Source organism: Tenrec ecaudatus, chromosome 12 (assembly GCF_050624435.1).
Source record: "Tenrec ecaudatus isolate mTenEca1 chromosome 12, mTenEca1.hap1, whole genome shotgun sequence".
Lineage (NCBI taxonomy): Eukaryota > Metazoa > Chordata > Mammalia > Afrosoricida > Tenrecidae > Tenrec > Tenrec ecaudatus.
In genome coordinates this window covers 124044609-124069929 of record NC_134541.1, presented here as the reverse complement: position 1 = coordinate 124069929, position 25321 = coordinate 124044609, and the positions used below count along the sequence as shown (strand labels likewise).

The following is a 25321-nucleotide window of genomic DNA, read 5'->3' as shown; positions in this document are numbered from 1 at the left end:
GTGGATCCTTTGTAGTATGCATTTTTCCCACTATGTGAGGCATCAAGCAACTTGCTCCGAGTTAGTGTACCCAGTGGTTTTGCCAAGGAAAGTTCTCTCTGATCACAGTGAATTTTTTTCATAAAGGCAGTTTTGCTTGACCCTCATTTTTGTGATGACTAATTTAAGAGAACAGCATGCAGCTGTGAAAAATGCCGCAGAAACTGCTATGATGTTGAACACAGCTTACAAAGACAGCACAATGGGAAAAACTCAAGTGTACAAGTAGTTTTCTTGTTTCAAAAACGGTGAAATGTCCATTGAAACCAAACTTTTTTCTGGACCTCCATTAACTTCCCGAACAGAAAAAAATGTCGACTCATAGTGCATTTGGAGTTCATTCCCACCAGATCTGACTGTTAATTAATCTATTTAGAGGTTCTGAAAAGATTGCATAATAGTGTGTAACAAAAAGGCCTGATTTGTGGCAGATGGGACTGGTTTTGCCACCATGGCAATATACCTGCTCATGCAGCCATCTCAGTCTTCCAGTTTTTGACAAAAACCAGCATACTTCTCTGGCCCCTTGCACCTGACTCACCTGCCCTCGCTCCATGTGACTTCTTTTTGTTTTCGAGAATGAGGAAGGACATGAAAGGACAGTGATTTGTTGACGTAGAAGAGGTGAAGAAAAAATGAGGGAGGTTATGTCAGCCAACCAAACAGATGAGTTTGAAAAATGTTTCCAAGAATGGAATCGCAGATTTGACAAATGTATTAAGTGCAATGGAGAATACTTTGAAGGTGATAAGGTTGTTTTGTAAATTTGAATATATAACTTTGAAAAAAAATCTTTTTTTGGGGGGGTACCCCATTGTATGGATGTGTGAATAGGTATATGTGGGAATGTGTGCATGTGTGTGGGTTTTGCATGTTTGCACACGTGCTGGAGTGTGTGCATATGTATAAGTAAGGGTTTGTGTGGAAGTAGGTGTGTGTGTGTGTATAGGCATATGTGGGAGGGTGTGTGTGTGTGTGTGTGTGTGTGTGAAGGGAGGGGTCTTGGACTGGCCTGTGAAGAGTGAGTGGGTTGACATTCTCAGGGTTTTTAACTAGGATGGAATGTTCTCCCTCAATGGCCATGAGTTCTCGAGGACGCGTGAGATTCGCTCTTGTATTTTCATGTTAGGAGTACATTCTAATCTCCATTCTCTCTGGTCCCATCCTTTTGACCCTGGGCCGAAGGGAACTCTGCAGTTCTGGCGGGGGAAGAGTGCCAATGGTGTCTTCAAACAAGAGGTAGCAGAATTAGATCCCTTCTGAGAGCAATGAGGGACCACGCTCACACACCCGGCTGTCCAGGCCCTGCCTCTGGGCTGTCCCCAGCTGCCTCGCCGGGGTTGTGTTCTAGGTAGATTCCTTACTCACCATGATCCCTTTCCTGCAGCTCCTCCACTGCCCAGTTGATTTTGATCCTTCCCTGGTGGCCTGGGCTCCGATGCCAACTCGTTCATTTGAGCACAGTTGCAGATACTGTATTCCTCAAGCGTTTTCTGTCTGAGCGTGTCTGCCTGCTGCCTTTAGTCTTGGGTACGCAATTCATTTGATAGACTTTGCAACCTCACTGGACTGTGTGTCTGTGTGTTCCCTGAGAAAGGATGCCTTGCCTGGGTTCCCTCTCCTGGATCAGGCTGGGGACCAGCACTGTCTGTGCTGCCTGGGAGGATGAGACCAGAGAGTGTGAGCGTTTGGGATGAGGAACCCATGGCTGCCAATATCAGGGCAGCCAGCCAGAGGAGTGTCTCTTTTCCCTGGTATGTTTGGGATTTTTGTTTCTCTAAAAATATCCATGGCTGCTGTGTACGGCCATGTAGGCTGTGCACTGCATGGCTCTAGGGAGCATCATTTGTGTGCACATCGTGGGATCTGCGCTCCCCCCCGCTGTGTGGCCTGGTGGTGCTGCAAGCTGTTGGGCCGGAGTGGGTCTCCTGGGCCCACATGCTGTGGACTCAGGGCCACCCCACGGGTGTCAGAGGAGAACAGGCTTCGTGAGGTCTTTAATGATGGATGTTTTGGAAGCAACTGGCCAGGCTTTCCTGCCTCTGGATGGATTTGAACTCCCCGTCTTTCAGATAGCAGTGAGCCTGCTGTTTGCAGCATCCCCACCTCCAGGGGCTGCGGAATGAACTTATCTCACTTTTCTTCAGACGGCAGTCATTTCCACATCCTCTTTGTGAATGTGTTTCTGGCCACATACCCATTCAATTATGAATACATTTGCTCTTCTTTGTTTGGGTGGCTAATTGCAAGGTCAGATGTTCAAAACCACTCCTATGGAGAAAAAGGAGGCTTTTTACTCCCATAAAGAGTTATAGTCTTGGGAACTCACAAGGGCAATTCTGCTGCATCCCGTGGGGTTGCTATGAATCAGAACAGATTCGAGGGCAGTGAGATTTGGGCTCATTGGTTCTTTATATGAATGAATTTAGATGGTAGCTTTATGCTACAGTTGGACATGGAAGACCAGCACAATTGGTCAAAAAGAAGGAACTGCAGACACCCACAATATGCGTGTGGTGTCACACAACAACGCTATCAGATTATACCTGGGCATTTCCTTTGGCTTCGACTCTTTCCTTACTTTGTAAAATAAGCGAGAAGCTCTGCTGGAGCTATCTGAAGGATCAAATCAAAACCAAACTCATGACCATCGAGGCGACTCCGGCTCCTAGTGACCCTAGAAGACAAGGTAGAACTGCCCCAGTGCGTTTGTGAGACTGTAACTCTTTGTGGAATAGAAGGCCCTGAGGAGCCCCTGTGGTGGTTTCGAACTGCTGACCTTGTGTTTAGCAGCCCAGGTGTAACTACTATGCCATTAGGGCCCTATGCAAAGGACAGGCTGGGGGAAAAACCTGAGATTTTCTCTTGCAAGTAGTCTGGGAGGGTAGTGGGGAGTTGGGAAGGGGGATTCACCCTTAACTATGGTGGTATGCCTCCACCCCATGGACCCCACACTTCACCAGCTGCCAGAACATCTTGGTAGCATCCTAGGGGTGGGGAGGTGTGCCCATGCTTTTCTTATATCTTTTCACCATTAAGACATTTAATAATATGTTGGAGGAAGTTTTGTTCCTGGCTGGGCAATTCCGAGTTTATATTGGATTGAAATCCTGCAACTTGGCTCTGCCCCTACCATCCCAAGGACTAAATCAGATCCTTCCTACCAGCTCCAGGTTCCCTTCCAGCCACAGTGAGAAGGCCAGGCTCTGGAGGCTGTGGGCCCGGGGTTGGATCCCTGGTTCCATCACTTCTCTCTCTGTGCCTTTGGGTAAGGAGCTGAACCTCTCAGCGCCTTAGCTTCTTCTCCAAAAGACGGAAAGAATAGTAGCGTCTTCTTCAAGTGCTTGTTATGATCAGAATGAATCATGAGCATGCATTTGGAGATGTGGAGCAGCCCTTGGCCCCGAGACCTTCTCCCTGAGTTATCCTTGTCTGTTTCCTAGGCCTGCTGTCATAAGACACCATGGAGAGCGTAGACATGTGTCGTCTCAGTTAGGAAGCTTGGGAGTGGAAATGCTGAGTGGATAGAGAGCCATAGTCTCTCTGTCCTCTCTTCCTGGTCTCTTCCGGCTTCTGAAGGCCACCGGGCATTTCTTGGTATCCTGGCCTCCCTTAGATGCACCCTCACATGCTGTCACTCTTCCCTCGGCGTCATGCTGTCCCCTGGGCTTCTTTTATAAACTCCATTCAGAAGGGAGTAGAGCCTACACTATCCCAGTCTGATCTTGTTCATTTAACTGGTAGAGTCTTCAAAGAGGGAACCCAGTTTCCAAACAAGCTCACCTTCACAGAGGTCAGGGCTTCAAAATGTATCTGCTTTGAGAGGGGTGGGGGCGGGGGGATGGACTCAACCCAGTCCATCACAGGCAGCTCTTAGTATTTGGGACAGTCAGGCATGCTGGGGTGCATGACCTCTCATAGCTTCTAGGGCTGTGGACTCAGGCCACAGGGTCACTTTATTTAATCTGACTCATGATGAATTTTTAACCCAAACCTCTGGACCCTGGTTTGCCCCTCTGGGAAGTAAGGGTGGTGGGCTCCATGATTCTAATCACTTGTCTCATCTCTAGCAGAGGAGACCGGGGACAAGGTAACCAAGAGCCCTAATCTTACTATGTCAGCTTCCAGATGCCCTTGGAAATCACCCAAGAGCCGTGCCCACCACACACACATACTCCTTATTTATTTGTTTGGTCGTGGTCTGGGTGAAAGTTTACAAAGCCCAGGAGTTTTCCATTCAACAATTTACCTGCATTTTGTTTTTTGATCTCAGTTGCAATCCCCTCAACCTAACAGCGGCCTCCCCTGTTTCCCCCCTGGCTTCCCATTTCCTTTATTCCTTCTCGCCTTCTGAGCTTGGTTTTTTTGGCAAACACTGCCCTTTTGGTTTCCTGAGGTCGATTGTCTTGGGGAAGATGTTTCTCCTGAGTCTCGTTGTTCAATTTACAAGCCTGTCTGCTGTTGGGCTGCGAGGTGGTCCTGGGTTGGGGGTTCTACCAGTCTCTAGCAGCAGACCAGGAAGTCTGGCACTCTATGATTTTGAATGTTCGACATTTTTCTCCCACAGTGTCCAGTACCTCCTGCTACGGTCCTGATCAGAGTGGTCGGTTAGTGGTAGCCAGGCACCCCTAGTTCTGGTTTCCGGATGGCAGTCTCCTCTGCCTTTTGGTGTCGCTTCCAAAACACGGATTTGGGGAGTGAGAGAGGGCAGATCATGGTAGTTTCTTGACAAATCAAAGAAGGGGCGCAAGAAGGTGAAAAGAACCGGGAAAAGTCTTGCTGTAGCCAACTCCCCCATGTGGATGACATTAAAACCCCCGACAATATTCATTTTCTTATCAAGTTCCCTTGAAAGATGATGGTGATGATGATGAGGAGGAGGATAATGGGCCGCCCGTGTATTATCCGGCTGGATTTCCAACTAGGCCTTGTCCGGGGCCGCACTAGCTGCTGCGATCAATGGCTCCCCAGCGCTCAGTGGAGGAGCAGAGTCTCAGTCGGTTTCCTGCCTGGGTCACACGTGGCGGCTCGGCTAGGCCTCCGCCGGGTGCTGGGCCCTCCAGGACGCGGCAGGAGAACCGAGAAAGCCACCTTCGTCCTCAGACTCCCCTCAAGGAAACACGCCACGCCGCGCCGCGCCACGCCACACCACGCCTCGTGAGCGCGCGCACACGCATCTGATAGGCCAGGACCGGTCACGTGACCGCACGGCGCGCACGGGCTGCTGGGAACTGTCGCGCCGCGCCTCTCGCCTGAGGAGGAAGGAGCAGCCGCGCCTCTGGCGGACCAGACGGGCTGTTCGCGTCACACTGTCGTGTGGCCAGGGCAGTCATACCCCCATTTTACAGTGGGGAAACTGAGGCCCCACAGAACTTCTCCGAGGCAAAGCTCCAGTGCGAAGCTGCCCGGGACACTGTGAGTACCAAGCTCTCACACGTAGCCACGCTGATGTTCCACCTCCAAGGCTCTCTGCCAGATCTCAACTTCTCTGGGGCCAATCTCTTCCCTCTGACACCCGCCCGCCGTGCCCCAGATGCCAGGCAAGGCGCTGGCAGCCTCCGTGCCTTCGCTGGATGCTAGGCGGGTCAGAGTCTTCGGTCGCATCGATTATCCCCTCGAACGCTGCCCCGCGCTTTGGACCACTGCCAGAAATCCAGGCCTCGTGCCATCTGTGAGAGATCAATAAATCAAAATATCATCCGCGGAGAAGTGTGTGCCATCTGCTGCCCTGTACGTTGAACTGGCAGAAGCCTATGGAGAATCCCAAGAAAGCGTTTGCCAGCGCTTAGCTGCCAGCCTGGAGAGCGAGAGAAGTTGCACGCACGCACCATCTCGGCACTTTTCTGCCCTCCCCTCTCCCGGCACCCAGTTCCGCCAATCCAGCCGTTGAAGTTGCAGACACTTTTGGTTCGTGCCAGAAGGTTAAGGTAGATTCCTATCGTCCACATTTGTTGGGGCGAAGGACTAGGTCTTTTCTGCCTTCCTCTCACAAGTTGTAGGGCCAGCGAGCAATGTGCATGCCTGGAAGCTGTGTTCTCCAGCATCTGGGCCACAGACCCCAGGCTCAGAGCTCGCCTGATGTGGGGGTCTCCTCGCCCAGGCATTGTGGGCATGCGGTACTTCCTGCAGCCCGCAGCACTGCCACACACGGGAGTCCTCCACAGAGGACGGCTTCCTCTAGCTCAGCGGTGGTGAACCTTTTGTTTTTCCTGCCAAGGGCCTGCAAAATGACCACCTTGAAAATTAGTCCGCTCAATTTGATCAAATGCTTAATGAACTCACCCCCCTGTTGGCGTCCTGAGTTATGTGGTGGTTGCTAACCACATGGTCAGCCGTTTGAAACCACTGCATCTCTGTGGGAGAAAAGAGAGGCTCTCTACTCCTGTTTCTACTCCTGTCAGGAGTTAGAGGCTCAGGAACCCACAGGGGCATCTTTATATTCTGCCCCAGAGGGTCACTATGAGTCGCCTAAATGGCAGTGAGTTTTGGAAGTGAAAGCTTTCTCTTTGGTGTGGCCTGCAATGTGAGATGGGATTGATGGTTTTTGTGGGCCTTGGCCTCTGTTGTGCTGTGTGCCGGGTCGCTGTGTGTCGGAATTGACTGGATGGCACCCAGCAAAGTCCATTTTTTCCATCCCTGCCCTAGAAACTGGAGGCCTTACTGATGTTGGTAGTCGCTGTAGATTCCTGTTCACGGTGCCCCCTGTGGGCGAGCGGAGTAGATGACTAGACTTGTCTACCCAGGTATCTCTCGCCCAAACCCTCAACTCACTGCCACTGAGTCGGTGTTGAATTTCGGACCTTCTGGTTAGCAGCCAGCTGTGTCACCAGTCACACCACCAGGGCTCTTGAGGGCTGTCTGGCTGGGTTCAAGCAGACAGCCTCTGGGCTCAGTTGTACTTTTTTTTTTTTTAATCTTCCAGACATTTTATTGGGAACTCATCCAGACATCATACCATTCCATAGTTCAATCACATCCAGCTGTGTTGTACCATTGCTACCACCATCCGTTTCAAAACATTCTCTTCCTTCTCCAACCCCTTGATATTAGTTACCCCTTAGAATCCCCCCACCCCATACCCACCGAACCTCTATCCTAGTTGTTGTCTTTATAGGTTCATCAATCCCCAGGGACCCATAGCGAAAGGTGAGGGTTCTGTGCTGCCAGGTTTCCATGTGAATCCTGGCTCCGCCTATTACTCTGTGACTCGAGACAGGTTACTCAGCCTTCCTGTGCCTCAGTTTCTTCATCTGTAAAGTGTGAGGTGGGCGTCGGACCTGCCTCAGGGCTGCAGTGTTGTGGCTGAGTGAACTGATCACATGCCTAGCCTTTAGCCCAGAGCCCGGCCCACCGGATATGCACAGTAAATGTCAGGGATCGACCTGGTTGGCTGACTTTGTGAGACCTCTCTTTGGTGCCCCTGCTTTCTCCAGACACTTGCCAGGGCTGCTCTAATGCCCTCCTACCCCCACACCCTACTCACCAGAAACCCTACCCCGGCCATCTGCTGGGTCTGGAATTAAGTCACGATCCTCAGACACAGGAGCTAGGGCCCTAGCCAAGGATGCTGCGCTCCCAGATGGCTCTCCCCACCCCCACCTCTCAGCTGCCAGCCAGACCTGGGCTCCTGAGCTCTCATGCCAAGGGCAACTTGGCTGGTCCTCTGTACTTGGCACACCTTCTGCCGGCCGAGGGGGGTGGGCAGCTCTGCCCAGGGCTCTGCCAGGCTCCCTCTAATCTGAGGTGGCAGCATTAGGGCCTCCTGCTCGGGGCTTGGGAAGACTTCCAGGCACTCCCTGGGAGGAGTGATGCTTATCTCCAACCTGGATCCAAGGAAGGAATGCAAAAGACCTCTTATTGATGGGTCTAAGCATGGGGGCGGGCATTCTTCCACGCTGGGATTCTAATCCTGCTCCCAGACCTGGAAGGCTGGTCCTCGGGAGGCTCCCGCTTGGTCAGTGGAAGCCACATCTGCCGCTCTCCGAGGTCATACAGCTAGGATGAGAAAGAGGCTGGACTTGAACTCAGGTCAATGGCTTCAGATTCCCACCCACCCCCGCCCCCAGCACCTTTGTTAGTCTTTGGAGCACCGGCCCCTTCTTCAAGGAACGACCTTTGTACTTGGGGATGAATTATGCAGGAGGGCCTGTGGGACTGTCCAACTGCCCCATGCCACCGGATTGAAATCCTAACTGAAAACCCTCTGTGTGCCAAGTCCTGGAGACACAGTGCCACAGAGTCACTGCCGGCTCACGGCAACCCTGAAGGGCAGGGTGGAGCTGCCCCAAACGGCTTCCGAGGCTGCCATCTCTCTCCTGAGGAGCGGCGAGTGGGTTTAAACTGCTGGCCCTTTGCTTAGCAGCAGAGCACTCAACCACTGCGCCACCATGGCCTCTTCCAAGTCTGTTTTTCCCCAGCCCTCATTCAGTCATCAAAGCAACCCTGTGAGACTACCTTCTCATTGGCCAAAAACACACAGCCAAATAAAACCACACACAAAATAAAAACCCGAAAGAGCATCATTTACCTAAAACCCCACAGCTAGCGGAGCTGAGATTGGAACTCAAGCCCCAGTAAGGACAGAGTCGAGGTATCCACCCATCCCGCTCACCAGAGGGCCCACCTTGGCATCCCCCCGACCCCTCCATAAGGATTCTGTCTCTGCCTGACCAGACCTGGAGGAGGGAGTGCTGGGGCAGGATTCCTGGAATCCGGCATGAGGGCAAGCTAGAGTGGAGGCAGTGGTGACCTGGCCCATTGAATCCAAGTTGGTTCCTGGAAGCTCCGTTTGTGGAGACCCCTGCCAGGCCCCTCTCCCCCATCCACCAGCAGATGACAAGTTCAAACTCCTGCACTGGAGGGTTAGCTGGGCCCAGTCAGAATTGGCTATCAGAGAGGGATGGGCAGGGTCTCTGGGCTTTAGTTCCATGCCACCAGAAGCCAATAGTACTATCAAGTGATGTCAGGGCTCTTATCAGAAGGAACTATCCTTCTGAACAAGTAGCAGGCCCCTCAAGAGAGGCCTTTTAGACACAATGTCAGGGATTTGTCCAAAGCAATGCTGTGGGGGTGACGGGAAGCCGCAGGGGTGCCGGGGAGACGAGGCTGCTGTGAGTGGATCGCTTCTGAAGCGGTCTGACAAGGACAGGGTTTTTTTCTCCCATCCTCTCTGTCTTTGGAAAGAGTGGATGTTTTCAAATCTCCAATAACGAAATGTTTTGTGAAGACGGTTCAGCGACAGGATTGATTTTCCCTGAGCCCAAGGGACTGGGCGTGGCTGGTCAGAAACAGAGGCTGCCCCGGGGGCCTGCTGGACTTAGGGCACAGCTGCAGGAGGCAGGGAGAAAGTGGTTGGAGAGACCAGACTGGAATCAGACCCAGACTGGGCTCCATATTGGCTGTGTGGCCTCTGCCCTGGTGAACCTGCTTCCCTGTCTGTGATGTGAGCGTGGATACTGACCTCAGGGAATTGTTGGGATGTGCGCATGCCTTTAGCTATGGTGCCAGTCCTGGGCTGTCTTGGGGATAGTGGTCAGAGCTTGGACCTGAGGCAGTAAGACGAACCCTAGCGTCTACCTGCCAGTGGTGAAATCTGCCCCTCAGAGCCCCGAGGGGGCCAAGCCAGTGCCATAGTTAACCCTGCTCAAGGTGGAACGTGATGGTGTCATGAGAGACATCTGGAGGAGAAGGTGGACTTTCTGAGCAGGGCAAGATTCCTCCAGCATGGGGCAGGTGGTTGGACGAGAGTGGACCCCAAGCTGGGGAAGTGGAGGGGAGCAGGCTTTGGGCTTTAGGGAGCACGAAAGCACAGAGGTGGGGAGGCTTGGCATGCAGATGTGGACAGTAACAGTAAAGGAGGGGAGGTGAGTAGAGACACTGGCTGAGACTAAGACATCCTGGGTTCCCAGTGGGGACACTTCTTCCAGGGGGAGCAGAAGGTCCTCTGTACTGTCTTTGGGAGGATGAGGGTGGGCCTGGCTGCCCAGGGGCTACCCAGGGGCACCACCTCTGCCCTGGATAGCATGGACACCCTCCTTTCTTCTGTCCTCTGGCCTGTGGTGAGGGCCTCCTCGCCCACAGCCTGTCCACACTTCCGTTCTCTGACTCCACAGACTGTAGGGAGCCTCCTGACTGGCGCCTGCATTGCCTGCTGGGGCTCTGCCTGGATCAGGTGGTCAGCCGTCCCGTCACTCTCCGTGACCCTAGTTACTACTCGCCTATCCTTCTGACATCACCTGGCTATTGAGATCACTTGGGATTGTGACCCTAGTTTTAAGACTGGGTTTCTAGTCCCATCTTGAAGTTAGCTTCAAGTGGACAGTGGTGCGGGCCTTATACAAGGTGCATCCCTTTAAGGCAATGGAGGTGTGTCAGTGCAGGTAGACTAGAGAAACAAATTCAGGGAGACTCATGTATATAAGAAAGAGCTTTAGATACACGAACAATTGAATGTTGAGAAAACAACCCAGCCCAGTCCAAATCAAGTTCATAAGTCCAATATTAGCCCATATGTCTGATACTAATCTATAAATTCCTCTTCAGACTCATGAAACACATGCAATGATGGTGAATTCAGGATGATCACAGGCTAGTGGGTGGAAAGTCTTGTGGATCCAGTGGCAATAGGAGTATCTCAGTGTTGGTAGGGGTCTCCACGTGGCTCCTTCAGCAACAAGGCTCTAGTTCCATGTGTCTTCTCCACAGGAATGTCTCACAGGGAATAAGTGTGTGCGTCCCACCTCCAACGAGCTATTTATCTCCATGGCGCCTCCAAATGAGGTCATCAAGCTGTGACCTGATTGACAGGCTAACCTCCACCCCTTCACTCTTCAGTCTCATATTGACAACAAATGATGTAACTACCACAGGAGAGTAAGAGAACACAATATTCATTCTTATAAAAGCCTCATCATTTTATCTGAACTTTAGCAAGAAATTCAGTCTCCTTGTAACAAGTTTTCTTCCAGACTCCAGGTCATAGGACGTTTCTAGAACTTTTGGGAGAGGCCTTTGATCTTTGACTTTTCTCCCCAGGAATGGTGGTTTCTGCACCACTGGGCCTGGGGCCCTTGTTGGGCTGCAGGATTCTTGATGAGCATATGACCTCCCATCCCAGAATCCCTTCTTCCCAGGTCAGTCTCCCCACAGGTCCCGGCATCTCCTTTGGGTGCTGTCAGGTCCTGCTTCTTGGTCAAGCCACCTCTTGCCAGGCTCCTCCTGGCCTCCCTTTCCTCCTGTGAGAATCCCATTCTTGGGCACTTCCCTGAAGTGGGGGCAACATCACCTTCCATTCGGCTTCCTAAGACATGGCCTTTAGGGAGTGGGGTGGGGTGGGGTGGGGATGCTGACTCCCACCTTGCTTCTCTACCTAGTACTCATCAAGTCCAAAAGGAATCAGACAGGGAGAAGGTGAAAGACAATGAACACCTTCAGGGTTATTCCTAGGTAACAGGTTATGAGACAGAGAGTGGGAGGGGCCACAGGTGATACCACAGGGAGCCCACAGTGTCCCTGCTGTGACCACTTGGTAGTCTGGGTTCCTGCCTGCAGAGCTGTCCTGTTACCACCTGGTGGTTGATGGCAGTCCCTGCTGAGCCACCCTGTAGTGAGTGCCATGCAATTTCATATTTTACAGGCGGGGAAACGAGACAGAAAGGTTAATGCCAGTGTGACACTTCTAGTAAGCGAGGGAGCCAGAATTGAGCCCAGGTCGGTGTGAACCCCTCCACGGCAGCTCCATCCACCACTTGTGTCAGCCTCTGCTGGTGGTCCATGTGCCAGCTGATTTTCCTTCCACTAGACTGCAGAGGGTATGCCCTGGGTGACCTTTGTACTCTCCCATCCCCTGCCCACATGTCAGGGAAAGCCACCATCTCGTGGGCACCCACTCTGCTGCAGTCAGGATGTCCAAGTTCAGTCTTCATGACGTCTCTACATGTGCTGTGTTTGTTTTGTAGAAAGGAAGTCCAGGCACAGCAAGATTGAGCTTTCTGTTGGTGGCATGTGGCCTGGGCCAGATTGCTGCTGATTTGAGAGTCTGGACCCTGACCACTCTGCCCGTCAGCCCCCAGGCTGCCACTTGAAGGGGCATATGAAGTAATAGATCAGAATGATTTACTACTGTTGTGAATACTTCTACTTACATGTTAGAGTCGGTGTGATCTTTGCCTTGGCTGCACACTGGGAGCAACTGGGGACCTCTTACACCCACACCGTGCTCTGTTTTCCAACCTCCCGCTTTAGGCTGATAAGCTCAGATTCTCTGTGAGTGGAGCCTGGACTTCCACTGAAAGTCTACTGTGCAGCCAGGGCAAAGGACCACCTACACGGGATGACCTTTAGGGTACTTTCCACCTTTCAGATTCATGGATTGTGGAAGGTCCACTGCTATCAGGTGGCAGTAGCAATCCACCGCTCCATGTTCTAATTGTCTACACTTAGTCTGATGTGTGTATGACTGAGTGATTCAGGTACTTGCCTTCGGTTTTATACCTCCAATAGGAGATGCCTCAATGACACACACAAATCAAACAAGCAAAAACAAACTCACTGCCATCCAGGCAATTCTGAATCATAGCAACTATATAGGAGAAACTAGAACTGCCCTTTTAGAGTTTCTGAGACTGTAATTCAAGGAGCGCCAGTGGTGTAGTGGGTGATAAGTTGGAATGCTAACTGCAAGGTTAGCAGTTTGAAACTACCAGCTACTCCTTGGGACAAAGATGAGACTTTCCACACCTGTAAAAAGGGGTGAAATGCACAGATGTTAATGTTTTAAGAACCATTTTTAAAATCAGAAAGCCTGTGTGGTACAATTTGATATCTTTCTGACCAATTCTTAGCTAATGTTTAACATGGAGACTAAGGGGTTGAAAGAAAAAAAGAAATCCCTTCTGTGTTTAGATTTCATTGCTGAACTTGCTGATCATTGGACTATCCTGAATTTCTCATATTATGTCTATGATTTTTCCTTAAATTCGGCTTTACCCAGCATAGGTGACATGGGATAGCTTTGTTGGGATAATCTTTGTTTAGAAATCTTTTGTCCATGTTGCAGAAATAGAAGCATCAAAGCCATTTGAAAATTCTTGAGGGATTTTTTCTCTGTTTCTCTGAGATATGTTCTCTTAAAAACCCCTACAGTGTGTTGGGCTACTATTACCTGTTACTCTGAAAAGGACCGTATTAGGTGGTGCTGGATAGTGTGTGGGGAATAAAGAAAAGTTGTTTAAAAAAAAAAGCAGGCTTAGGGCTCAGGTAGAAACTGAGGTGGAACCCCTGAAACCTGGGCCCTTTATGTCTGGACCTGAACTCCCACCTGTGGCTCAGTCGACAGCAGACAAACAGTAGCCAGGTCTGTCAGGGGAACGAGTCCATGCTGCACTTAGACCAGGCAGCCACTTGTGGTCCAAAGGGCAACATTTGCTCAGGTGAGAGGGGTCAGGAGAGCAGTAGTGGAAGCAGGACACAGGAGGAGGGGCCGGCGGGATGAGCCGTGGGTGTTGCCTTGAGATTTCAATGAAGGAGAGGAAACGAACGGTGTTTGGATTGTTTAATGCAAAACTGATGGTGTGAGATGTCAACTCTCACCCAATTTACAATGAAACGTTTCTAAAACAAAAACCCTATTCCTGCCAACTGCATGGTGGGAATGGTTGGCTCTCGTAGATACGAACATAGCCAGTGGAAAGAGATAGCTGAGAAGCTTGTAAGGCACAGTTTAGAGACCATGGGTCTATGTGAGGGGACTTCAGAAGTTTGTGGAAAAATGAGATTTAAAGGTAATGGAATTTCCCCACCAACGTTTGAAGCCCCCTTGGATGTGAGTCCTATTTCATCATTTGCAGACTGTGGTCTTGATCAAAGAACCCCAATTTCTTTGTCTCTAAGATGGGGCCTTTCTCTGGTCCTGGGAGCTTAGAATCATAGTCTTAAAGTACATAACCTAGTGCAGTTGATCCAGATGTTCTTTATCCTGCTTTGGCGAGGGGTGACTGGGGTCTTAAATAGTTTTGAGCAGCCATTTAGGATGCATCCTTCGGTCTCTTCCCATCTGGAGCAGAGACGTGTGAAGAAAATAGAAGTCTAGAGGAGACACCTTTTCCATGTGAACGTTAGGCTCCGTTAGCTTGAGACCAGAAGTATCAGATGGTGTCCTGCTACCACTACCTACTGCTCTGGTTAGGATCCTCATAAAAGGTCATTGGGAGAAATGTAAAACAAAATCATAAAAAAGACCAGATGTATTGGTCTGATAGAGATTGGTGGAACCCCCAAGATTATGGCCCTTACACACCCTTCAAACTCAGAACTGAACCCACCCTTGGGGATCACCTTTCAGCGAAACTGTAGTCAGGCCCATATCATGAACAATAGCACTTCTTACAAGGAGTGTATTCCTCAGAAAATCAAGCCTCCCAGACCAAAAGGGTAACATCTGCCCCCAACCAAAATTCCGAAGGTGGGAAGGGGCAGGAACGAAGGACACGTGGAGCTATGGCACCCAGGCTGGAGTGGGAAGAGGGCTGATACTTTGAGGGGATGGCAACTAATGTGTTGACTGCAAACCCAATTATTGACTAGAAAACTAACGTGTTCTGTAAAATGTCAGCCAAACCACACGGAAATGCTCCAAAAACAACATAGGGAGCTACATGGCAAGTTGTTTGGGATTAAAGTGAAGGCCAACACTCTTTTTCTTTTTTTAAAAAACATTTTATTAGGGACTCATACAACTCTTATCACAATCCATACATATACATACATCAATTGTATAAAGCACATCTGTACATTCTTTACCCTAATCATTCTCAAAGCATTTGCTCTCCACTTAAGCCCTTTGCATCAGGTCCTCTTTTTCCCCCTCCCTCCCCGCTCCCCTCTCCCTCATGAGCCCTTGATAATTTATAAATTAGTATTTTGTCATATCTTGCCCTGTCCGACGTCTCCCTTCACCCCTTTTTTGTTGTCCGTCCCCCAGGGAGGAGGTCACATGTAGATCCTTGTAATCGGTTCCCCCTTTCCAACCCACTCACCCTCTACTCTCCCAGTATCGCCCCTCGCACCCCTGGTCCTGAAGGTATCCACCCTGGATTCCCTGTGCCTCCAACTCCTATCTCCACCAGTGTACAACCTCTGCTCTATCCAGACTTGCAAGGTAGAATTCGAATCAGGCTGGTGTGTTCTTCCATGTGGGCTTTGTTGCTTCTGAGCTAGATGGCCGCTTGTTTATCTTCAAGCCTTTAAGACCCCAGACACTATCTCTTTTGATAGCCGGGCACCATCAGTTTTCTTCACCACATTTGCTTGTTCACCTGCTTTGGCTTCAGCAGTTGTGTCAGGAGGGTGAGCATCATAGAATGCCAATTTAATAGAAGTAAGTATTCATGCATTGAGGGAGTGCTTGAGTAGAGGTCCAATGTCCTTCTGCCACCTTAATACTAAACCTATAAATATAGACACATAGATCTATTTCCCCATCCTCATATATATATTTGCATGTACATGTCTTTGTCTAGACTCTTTTTCATTAAAAAAAAAACAACAAACCAAACCAACCAATGAGGAATAAAAGTGAACTTCTTCAGCCTCCTAGAGAGAATCTGTGAAGAATGACTGGGGGATGCAGAAGAAGGGGTTCGTATCACTCCTACAGGTGACCTCTACAATGGTGACCGTCTAACTACTCCCTTTTACTCCCCGTGGGAGGGCGGTGCTGTCTGTTTAACATCTGCTCAGCACTTCAGTCAGCATTGTATTGGAGGTTCTAGCAGGGCGTTAGGACAGCAAATGAGATCAAAGACCCCCATGTTGAAAAGAAAGAAACAAAGCAGTCTCTCTTTGAAAAGAACGCAGTCTTGTATCTAGCAGTTCCTGAGGAGTATGCTACAAAACCCCGAAACACTAAAGGAATTCAACAAGGTTGCAAGGGTTCAAGATGAATATACAGAACTCAGTTGTCTGCCACACACTAACTCTGAAGATGAAATTAAGAAACCATTACAATTACACCAAGAGTAATAAAATACTATGAGTATGTTAGTGCAAAATAAGTGCAAAAATCATACTCTGAAAACTACTGAAAATGTTCAAAAAATTAGAGGCAACCTAAATAAGGAGAGAGACACCTGCAACCAAGAATCATAAGAGTTAGTATGAAGATGGCAGCTCTGTTCAAACTTACCTACAGGTTCAGAAACCTAGCTGGAATTTTTGTAGAAATTGACAGGCTGATAAAAACAGACAACTCCCCACCCCATATGGTAATGCGAGCGACACAGAATTTTTAAAACAATCTTCAAAAAGAGAAAAGCTGGAAAATGAACATTTTCCAATTTCAAAACTCACTGCAAACCTATAAAAACAAAGACTGTGTGGTACTGGCATAAGGATGGACATACTGATCAATGGAATGGAAATGAGAGTGTAAATAAGTTTTTAACAATTCAGTTTCAACAAAGATGCCAAGACAATTTGATGGGGATGGGAATAATCTTTTCAACAAATGACACTGGGATACCTGGATACCTAAAGGCAAAATAGCAGAAGTGAGCCCCTCTTTTTACAACATCTGCAGATATGAACTCCAAGTGGATCAGAGACTTAAAGGTAAAAGTTGGAGTCACAAAATCATTAGAAGAAAACATATGGGTAAATATTTATTTCTCTGGGTTAGGCAAAGCCTTTTTAGCAAAGCACATGTGACCAAAAAAAAAAAAAGGAAAAAAGATTACTTGGACTTTAAGATGACAGTCTTTTGTGCCTCAAAGCACACCATCAAGCAAGTGAAAAGAATAAACTTACGGTCAATTGATTTTGACAAGGGTGCTAAATCCTGTCAGTGGGGGGAAGAAGAGTCTTCAATAAATGGTGCCGAGAAACTTGGATTTCCACATGCAGAACAATGAATCAGGATCCTTGCCTCACACCATACACAAAACAAATTCAAAACGATTGAAGGGCCTAAATGCTGCAAGCTGAAACCCTAATATTCTTAGAAGAGAACACAGAGGCCACTGCCAGCCTTGGCTTTCAATGTGGATCATCCAGTACATCGATTAAAAACACAAACAGCAAGAGGCAAAATAAGGAAATGCGATCTGATAAAAATGGAAAACCCCCTTTTTTTCATCAAAAGGCTACCAAACAAAGTGAAAGACAAGCTACTGACTGGAAGACCATCTGACAAGAATTCAGTAACCACACACATAGAGAATTCTGACAACAAAGTGACAACCCAATCATAAGATATACAAAGGGCTTGGATAGACATTTCGCCAAAAAGAACATTCAAATGACTACCAGACGCATGAAAAGGTATCATTTCACTTTCACTAGGATGGCTAAGAATAAAACATACAAATAAAGAGAAAATAAAACATGCTGGTAAGGTTGTGGGGAAATTGGAAGCATTGCCTATTGCTGGTGGGAATGCAAACCGGTACAGCCACTGTGGAAAATAGCACTACAGTTACACACATACACACACACACACAAATAGCAATAGAACTACCATGTTGTTGTTAGGTGCCATCAAGTCGGTTCTGACCCATAGCGACCCTATGCACAATAAAAGGAAGTACCCCATGGTCCTGAGCCATCCAATTTCGTTCCTGTGCATACACTCTTAAGTTATGAAAGCAGACTCCCACACCAGTGTTCACTGCAGCCCTCTTCACAGTAGCCCAAAGGTGGTAGCAATCTAAATGCCCATCAGATGAATGGAAAGATGAGATGTGGTTCATACAAAGATTGGAATACTATTAAGGCAATGGGAGAAATGAAGTCTTGATACATGCTACTGTCTGGATTGAGCTTGAAGACATTATGCTGAGTGAAATAAGCCAATCACAAAAGGAACAATGAGAGAGCATTCAAAAATGGAAAGAAAAAAAGCAATGAGAAGATTATGGGATTTTAGACAAACTTTTTGAAGCCTTCTCAGATTGTATTAAATCACTTACACAAAAAGACAAGAAAAGGGCAATGTTCCCGTTTATGAGGGGCTACCCAGGGCAGGAGAGTGGGAGAAGAGGGTTAATGGTAATGGAGAAATCACATTAATGAAGGGCAGTTTGCACAACCGATTATTGTAATTGCTGCCAATGAGTTGTCTACCTGCAAAAAACTGTGTGATGGATGTCTTTCCAACAGTGACCAAAAAAAAAAAAAAAAGATGCTGAAGCTGCTTCTGTACAACCAAGCACCACATGGGATTTGATTTCTTGGTTTAGAGACTCAGGATCCACCGTGTCATGAGAAATCCCAGTTAATTGGCTTAATAATGTGCTTAGTGCTTCTGATCTACCTCCTAGTTTGTTGCATGCACCTGGAATCTCAAAAGCTTGCAAGTGGCCACCCAGGACACAGGGGCTGGGCTCTATCCACCTGGAACAACAGTCAGGATTAGGAGAGCCTGGAATGGGTGGCTCGTTGTCTCCTTTGTCATGCAGCCAGGAAAACTGGGTAGTGCCTGGCTACTGTTACTGAGTGTTTTGATCAAAGAGTCCACTGAAGAATTCTGATCAAAAGGAAGAAAATGCAGAACAGAATTTCATGGAGTCGAGACTTTCTAGTACTTTCTAGTTATAGGGTAGATGAACCTCCAAAGCTATTACCCTGAGATCATCTTATTATTATTTTTAAATCATTTTATTGGGGGCTCGTACAATTCTTATCACAATCCATACATCCATCCATTGTGTCGAGCACTTTTGTACATTTATTTCCCTCATCATTCTCAAAACATTTGCTTTCTACTTGAGCCCTTGGTATCAGCTCCTCATTTTTTCCCCTCCTCACTCCCCTCTCCCCCTGAGCCTTTGATAATTTATAAATTATTATTATTTTGTCATATCTTACACTATCCGACGTCTCCCTTCACCCACTTCTCTGCTGTCCATCCCCCTGGAAAGGAGGCTATATGTAGATCTTTGTAATCTGTTTCCCCTTTCTCCCTCACCTTCCCTCCACCCTCCTGGTATTGCCACTCTCACCACTGGTCCTAAAGGGTTCATCTGTCCTGGATTCATAAGGTGTTGAAGGGATCAGGTTTAGGCATCAAGGAGCACACCCGCCTCCCACTCAAAAAAATCATAGCATCGTGAATGAGGAGGAGTGCAGAGTGGGGACCCAGGGCCCATCTGTGTGAAATTGGACATCCCCTTGCAGAATGGCCGTGGGGAGGAGACGAGCCAGTCAAAGTGTAGTGTAGCAATGATGAAACATACAATTTTCCTCTAGTTCTTGAATGCTTCCTCCCCCCTTCCCCCCAATATCATGATCCCAATTCTAACTTACAAATCTGGCTGGACCGGAGGATGTACACTGGTACAGATAGGAATTGGAAACACAGGAATCCAGGACAGATGAACTCCTCAGGACTAGTGGTGAGAATGGAGATGCTCTTATTTTTAACCATTGTATTGACATATACTCCACATCTCATACAGTTCAGTAGTTCAGTCACATTAAGAAGAGTTGTACAGTCATGGCCACAATCAATTTTAAATATTTCCTTCCTTCTTACCCTCATGGTTATTAGCTCCCCGTTTCCCTCCTACCTCCCCTGCCATGCCCCCAAGACACCATTATGCCAGTTACTACCACTAGAGATTTACTTATACTGGGTTTCATATACAGAAGAACATACAACAAATATACCACCACTACCACCACCAAGAAACTAACACTAATTAATAACAAAGTAAAACTTCAGTTGGGGGGTGGGGTGGGCCGGAAGCAGAAAACATTAAAAACTAAAACAACTTTAAATGTGCCAACAGGGAGATCCAATGGTAAGGTGTTAAAACATTTTTTTATGAGATGATATCTGCAATAACTTCCCAATGCCCTTGGCAAGGTAGCAAGGGCATTCACATCCCTGGTCTAGGACCAGAGCGGATGAGATCATCTTTAAACCCCAAACCAGAAGTACTCCTGGAGTCATCTTCAAACGGAATAATCATTAAGCTTTCATAGTTAAAAAGGTCTGCCTTGAACATAATGCTCTTTTAAGAACTCTCGGTGGGATCTGATGGACAACAGCAACTTGAAATATTAAATAATGACTATAAGGTTCAGTGACTTTATGTGAATGAATGAGAAAAACAGGTGACAAGGTTGACTGGATCATAGAAATCACTCTCTTTTGAGACCAGAAAAGCTAGATGGTACCTGGCTACTATTATCAACTACTCTGGTCGGGGTCAGAACAGAGGTCTTGGACAGAGTTGGTGGAGGGAGGGGGGAATGTAAAGCAAAATTCAAAATCATAAAAATAATCAAGACTTAACTGTTCTGATAAGAGACTGGTGGAACCCCAAGACTATGACCCTCAGACACCCTGGTACTGAATTCTCCTCTGGGAACCACCTTACAACCAAACAGCAGACAGACTGATATAGTGCACAACACCACTCACGAGTAATGTAGTCCTCAGGAAAGTCAAGCATCTGTAAGCAAAAGGGAATCATCTGTCCAAAAACAGAGCCTAGCAGGGCAGGTAGGGCCAGGAACGAACGGACACCCAGGGCACGAGAAGAGCGCTGTTACGTTGAGGTGGATTGCAACCAATGTTGTGAAACAAAATATCAATTGTTGGATGCTAAACGTCTGGGGTCTCTTTGTTCACGGAAACAATCAAATGTTAAAAAGTAGAAAGAAGAAGAGAATAGTTGCTCAACTCCAAGAAGTAACCAGCATCACCAATAAATTATACATGTAGAAATGATTTGGCTGTGTTCATCCTCAACAACATCAAAGAAGGAAGTGAATAGATACATAAAATAGAATAAAACAATAAAATATAGAGGAAAAAAGGCCATGAATAGATAACTCATAGAATGGGAAACAATAGGTGCCTATCATGTGTCCTATAAGGGACTTGCATCTATAACAGATAAAGGACTCTTGCTGTCTTGAAGGGAGAGGAGGGCCTTTCATCTCAGAGTGGAGCTTGATGAAACTGCACAGAGGTGCTCACCCCTCTGCAGCCTCGTGTGTTTTTGGAAAGGGTGATGTAAATAAGGGTGCAGGCAACACCTGGGCTGGCCGCTCAGGACCATTTGTGATCTAGCCCCTGCCTTCCTTATTAGCCTCATTCCCTTGGTGTCTCACGGGCTTAGCTGGACGACAGAGGTGAACAACAGGGAGCTGTGATCAACTAGCTGTGTTAGTCTGGGTTGACTAGAGAAACAAATTCATAGACACACATAGGTGTATAAGAAAGAGCTTTATATAAAAAGAATAATTGTATATTAAGAAAACATCCCAGACCAGACCAGATCAAGTCTGTAAGTCTGATATTAGCTCATATGTCTGATACCAATCTATAAATTTCTCTTCATACTCACGCAACACATGCTATGACGCCAAATGTAGGAACATCACAGGCCAATGGGTAGAAAATATTGTGGATCCTGTGATGGGGAAGCATCTCAGCACTGGCGTGGGTCTCCACATGGCTCCTCCAGCCTCAGAGCTCTGGCTGCCTTAGTGTAGCTCCATGTGGCTTGTCAGCAGGAATGTCTTGCAGGGAGTGAGTGTATCTGGCCTCCAGTGAGCTATTTATCTCTGTAGCACCTCCAAATGAGGTCATCAAGCTGCGACCTGATTGACAGGCTCAACTCCACCCCTTCATGCTTCATAGTCTCAAGTTGACACCAGATTATGTCACTACCACACTAGAATATTTGTATCTTCTCTGATGGGAGCAGCATCTGCTTGGCCCTACTGACGGAAGCTCTGAGGGATTGTGCACCTAGGGTGGCCAGGCCTTCTACATACTCAAGAATCAGCAGACAGCTGAACTTGTAGAAAAACATTTTATCTTGTTTTTGAGTACTGTGTTGACCAAAGTGAACCATGTCTGGCTGTCACCATGTTCTTGGTGCCCATCACAATGACCGCCACCAAGGACATTTGGGAGCAAAGGCTGAAGAGTTAAGTTTCTTTTTAAATTAGTTTGAGTGGTGTGTGCTTCACATATTGTACAAGTTAATTGTTCATTCGTATTAAAAAGATTTGTGTATTGATCCCCTCAATCAGTTTCAGAACATTTTTTTCAAGAGCTGAAGTTCTTTATTGGCCTACTTTTTGGGTGGAAGACTGTCATTCATTCACACATATACAGCTCCAGCCAATAGTTGTTGAACATCCCACTGTCCCAGATGTTGCTTTGGATACTGGGAATCCAGCAGGAGGTCGATGAGTGTAAGGAATGGGGAATTTGGAATTTTAAATAGATTAGTCATGTTTGAGGAAGGGAGTAAACCATCCGGCTAGCTGAGGGAAGATCAGTTCAGGCAGAAGAGGCCGCAAGTGCAAAGGCCCTGAAGCAGGAGCATGCCTGGCACGTTCAAGAACCATCAAGGAGACCCCTATGACTGGAGTGGAGGGAGTGAGGGAGAAAACAGAAAGAAACGAGACCAGGGAAGCACAGGGCGCAGTGAAGACTTGGACTCTAGCCCTGGGTGAGCTGGGAACCAAGGAAGGGTCTGAGCAGAGAACGGGACATGATCTATCTTAGTGGAAACAGGCTCCCTCTGGCCAAGGAGGCAAGCAGAGACTGCTAATCTAATCCAGGTATGAGATGAAGGTGGCTGGGATTGAAGAGGCAGCAGTAAGAGATGGTGAGAAGTCTGTATCCTGGGAATCCACAGGTCAGACATGAAGCGTGAGAGAGAAATCAGGCAGACTCCAGACTTTTCCAAGCACCTGGAAGGGCAGAGTTGCCATGCACCGATCTGGGGGGTGCATGAAAGGTCATGGTCTTTGTCCTCAGAGGGCTTACATAATTAAGGACAGGATAGATAAAAATAAACACCTGTCCAAGGATAACTGTGCCTTGGGTGCCCTATCGGTGATGGTCAAGGTGCTGGAAATGCTTCTAAGAATGGCAAGTGTTGCAGGCAGGAAAACAGATTGTGCAAAGACCCTGTGGCTCAAGTGGAGCATCAGAAGTAGAAGGGACAGGGAGAAGGAGAGGCGTGTGGCAGGGTGCCTGGAGCGGCCAGTCCTGGGTTCATGTGTGGGTTTTAGTCTCCAGGAAGTCATCAAGAATATCAATAATTATGGGCAGAAGTGTGTGTGTGTGTGTGTGTGTGTGTGTGTGAGACAGAGAGAGACAGAGAGAGACACAGAGAGAGACAGACAGACATAGAGCTGTGTTCTGAAAATACCCTGCTGGTTGAAGTGGGGTGGGGTGGGGAGGGATAATGGATTGGAGAGAGGCAAGAGTGAAGCCCTGGAGCGAACAGTGAGGAGGCCGTTCCCTCCTAGGGCAGAGGGATGCTTGTGGCCTGGACCAGGGTGGGGATCTCAAGGAGCCACCTGCAGGATGTTGAGGGAAGGAACCATGACATTCCTCGGGACTTGGGCTTTCCAGGAATAAGGGTTAGAGAAAGATGCTGCTGGAGTTGGAGATGCCCAGCTTCCCCCTCTGCTTTCTCCTCGGCTCTGTTCCTGGGCTCATGGGAGGCGGGAGAGGCCCAGGCCGGAAGCACCGTGTCTTCTCACATTCTGAAACCCTTCTTTTCTTTGTCAAAGGTGAAACCTGCCGCAGCTTCATTGACCTGGCCCCGGCATCAGAGAAAGGTAAGTGTGGCCCCAGCCTCTCTGAAGGCATCTTCCCTGCCCAGGTGGCTTCCTCCAGCCCCGGGAGTGCCTTAGTTCAGGTGTTCCCGAAAGCTAGAAATCCCGTGGCAAAGTTCTGGCTTCAGGGATGTGGGAGAGGCAGGTGGTGGGGAGATCATCTGGCTCTCCCTACCTGGTGGCCTGATCCAGTGATTCATCACCTCTCCATCAGTTCCAGTACATGATGGGACTCTGGGGACCGGGTGATGGGGAGGGTAGAAATTGGGGTTGGGCAATACCGGTATTGTGAATTGCATTATGTTCTTCCCCAAATATGTGTTGAAAATGCCAGTCGCTAAGCCTGTGGTTATAATCCCGTTTGGGAATGGGTTGTCATTGTTAGGTTAATGAGGCTGGATTAGCGTGGAGTGGATCTTGAGTCAATTTCTTTTGTGAGATAAAGGCGATCAAGCGAGTGAGCAGAGCAGAGATGGGGGAAGAGTGATGCTGAGCAGAAGCCCAGTAGCTCAGGACCTTTCACCAGGGCGGATGGAGAGAAAGCCTTCCCTTTGAACTGGCACCGTGGGTTCCACTATGTAGCCTGTGAAATAGTGAGAAAATCCATCTCTGTTGATGAAAGCTACCCCCTTGTGGTATTCCTGTGATAGCAGCACTGAATAACTAGCCAGACAGTATAGGTGGTATTGCTCCAGTTGCAGGATATGACTGGAGGGAAGGAAGCTGGATGTCCCAGTGGTATTCTCATAGGGATGAGGAGGTCTGAACTACGTAGAGAGTCTCATTGGTGTGCAGAACCCAGCAGCACAATTCTGAGTCCCCCCAGGATGCCCAGAGTCACGGAAGGCAGGGATGGGGTAAAGCGAGGAGACCTGATGGATCCAATTTAGCTGCAAGTTATATCAGTTGCCGCCGAGTTGATTTCAATTCATGGCAGAGTAGGACTGCCCCACCAAGGCTGAAACCTTGACGAAAGAGACCGCCATATCCTTTTCCCATGGAGTTGGTTAGCAGCTGAGCACTTTAACCACTGCACCACCAGGACCCCTGCTGCAAGTCATACGGTGTCAATGAAGAAGCTCACGTCTGCGTCATATGCAAGTTTAGAGGTAGTCCACCTGCATGGCTCTGCTGCACAAAGTACTCAGGGTCCAGCCTCCTTCCAGCTCCCCACTCCTCTCCGGCATCCCTATGGCCCAAGATGTGGCTAGAGCTCCAGCCAGCATCCGCATCCTAGGCAGTAGCACAGCTGTTAGATGCTGTCAAGTCGGCTCTGACTCACAGAGACCCAATGCACAGCAGAACAAAATACCGCCTAGATCTGCGTTACCCTCACAGCTGTTCATGGCTGAAGCCCACCGGTGCAGCCACTGGGCCAATCCATCTTGTTGAAAGTTGTATTAGTCTGAGTTGACTAAGAAACAAATTCATCGACACTCGTGTATAAGAAGGAGTTTTATATAAAAGAACAAGAGTGTCAAACTGGTGGCCCACGAAGTAAATGTTTGTGGCCCGCGATGCTCTGAAATAAAATAAAAACCATTGTTATGAAGAAAATAGCGCTTAGGGGAGATCGAGGCAATGCTGTACACTCAATTCCCTTGGTAACCCTTTAACTACTGAAGACAAGTATACAGGTGACCCAGTGCCTTTCCTGGGGGCCTGTGGATGTGTATAAATGTGCTGACTC

The 25321-nt window shown here is 48.3% G+C and overlaps 1 protein-coding gene across 2 annotated transcripts in view; it reads left to right on the top strand.

Moving 5' to 3' along the window:
* GSG1L (GSG1 like) overlaps window positions 1-25321 on the top strand; it is a 296355-nt gene that overhangs the window by 79318 nt on the left and 191716 nt on the right. For both annotated transcript variants that reach the window (XM_075528410.1, XM_075528408.1), the window contains exon 2: window positions 23587-23634. In XM_075528410.1, the coding sequence (XP_075384525.1) occupies window positions 23587-23634 (48 nt within the window). The remainder of the gene's footprint in view (window positions 1-23586; window positions 23635-25321) is intronic.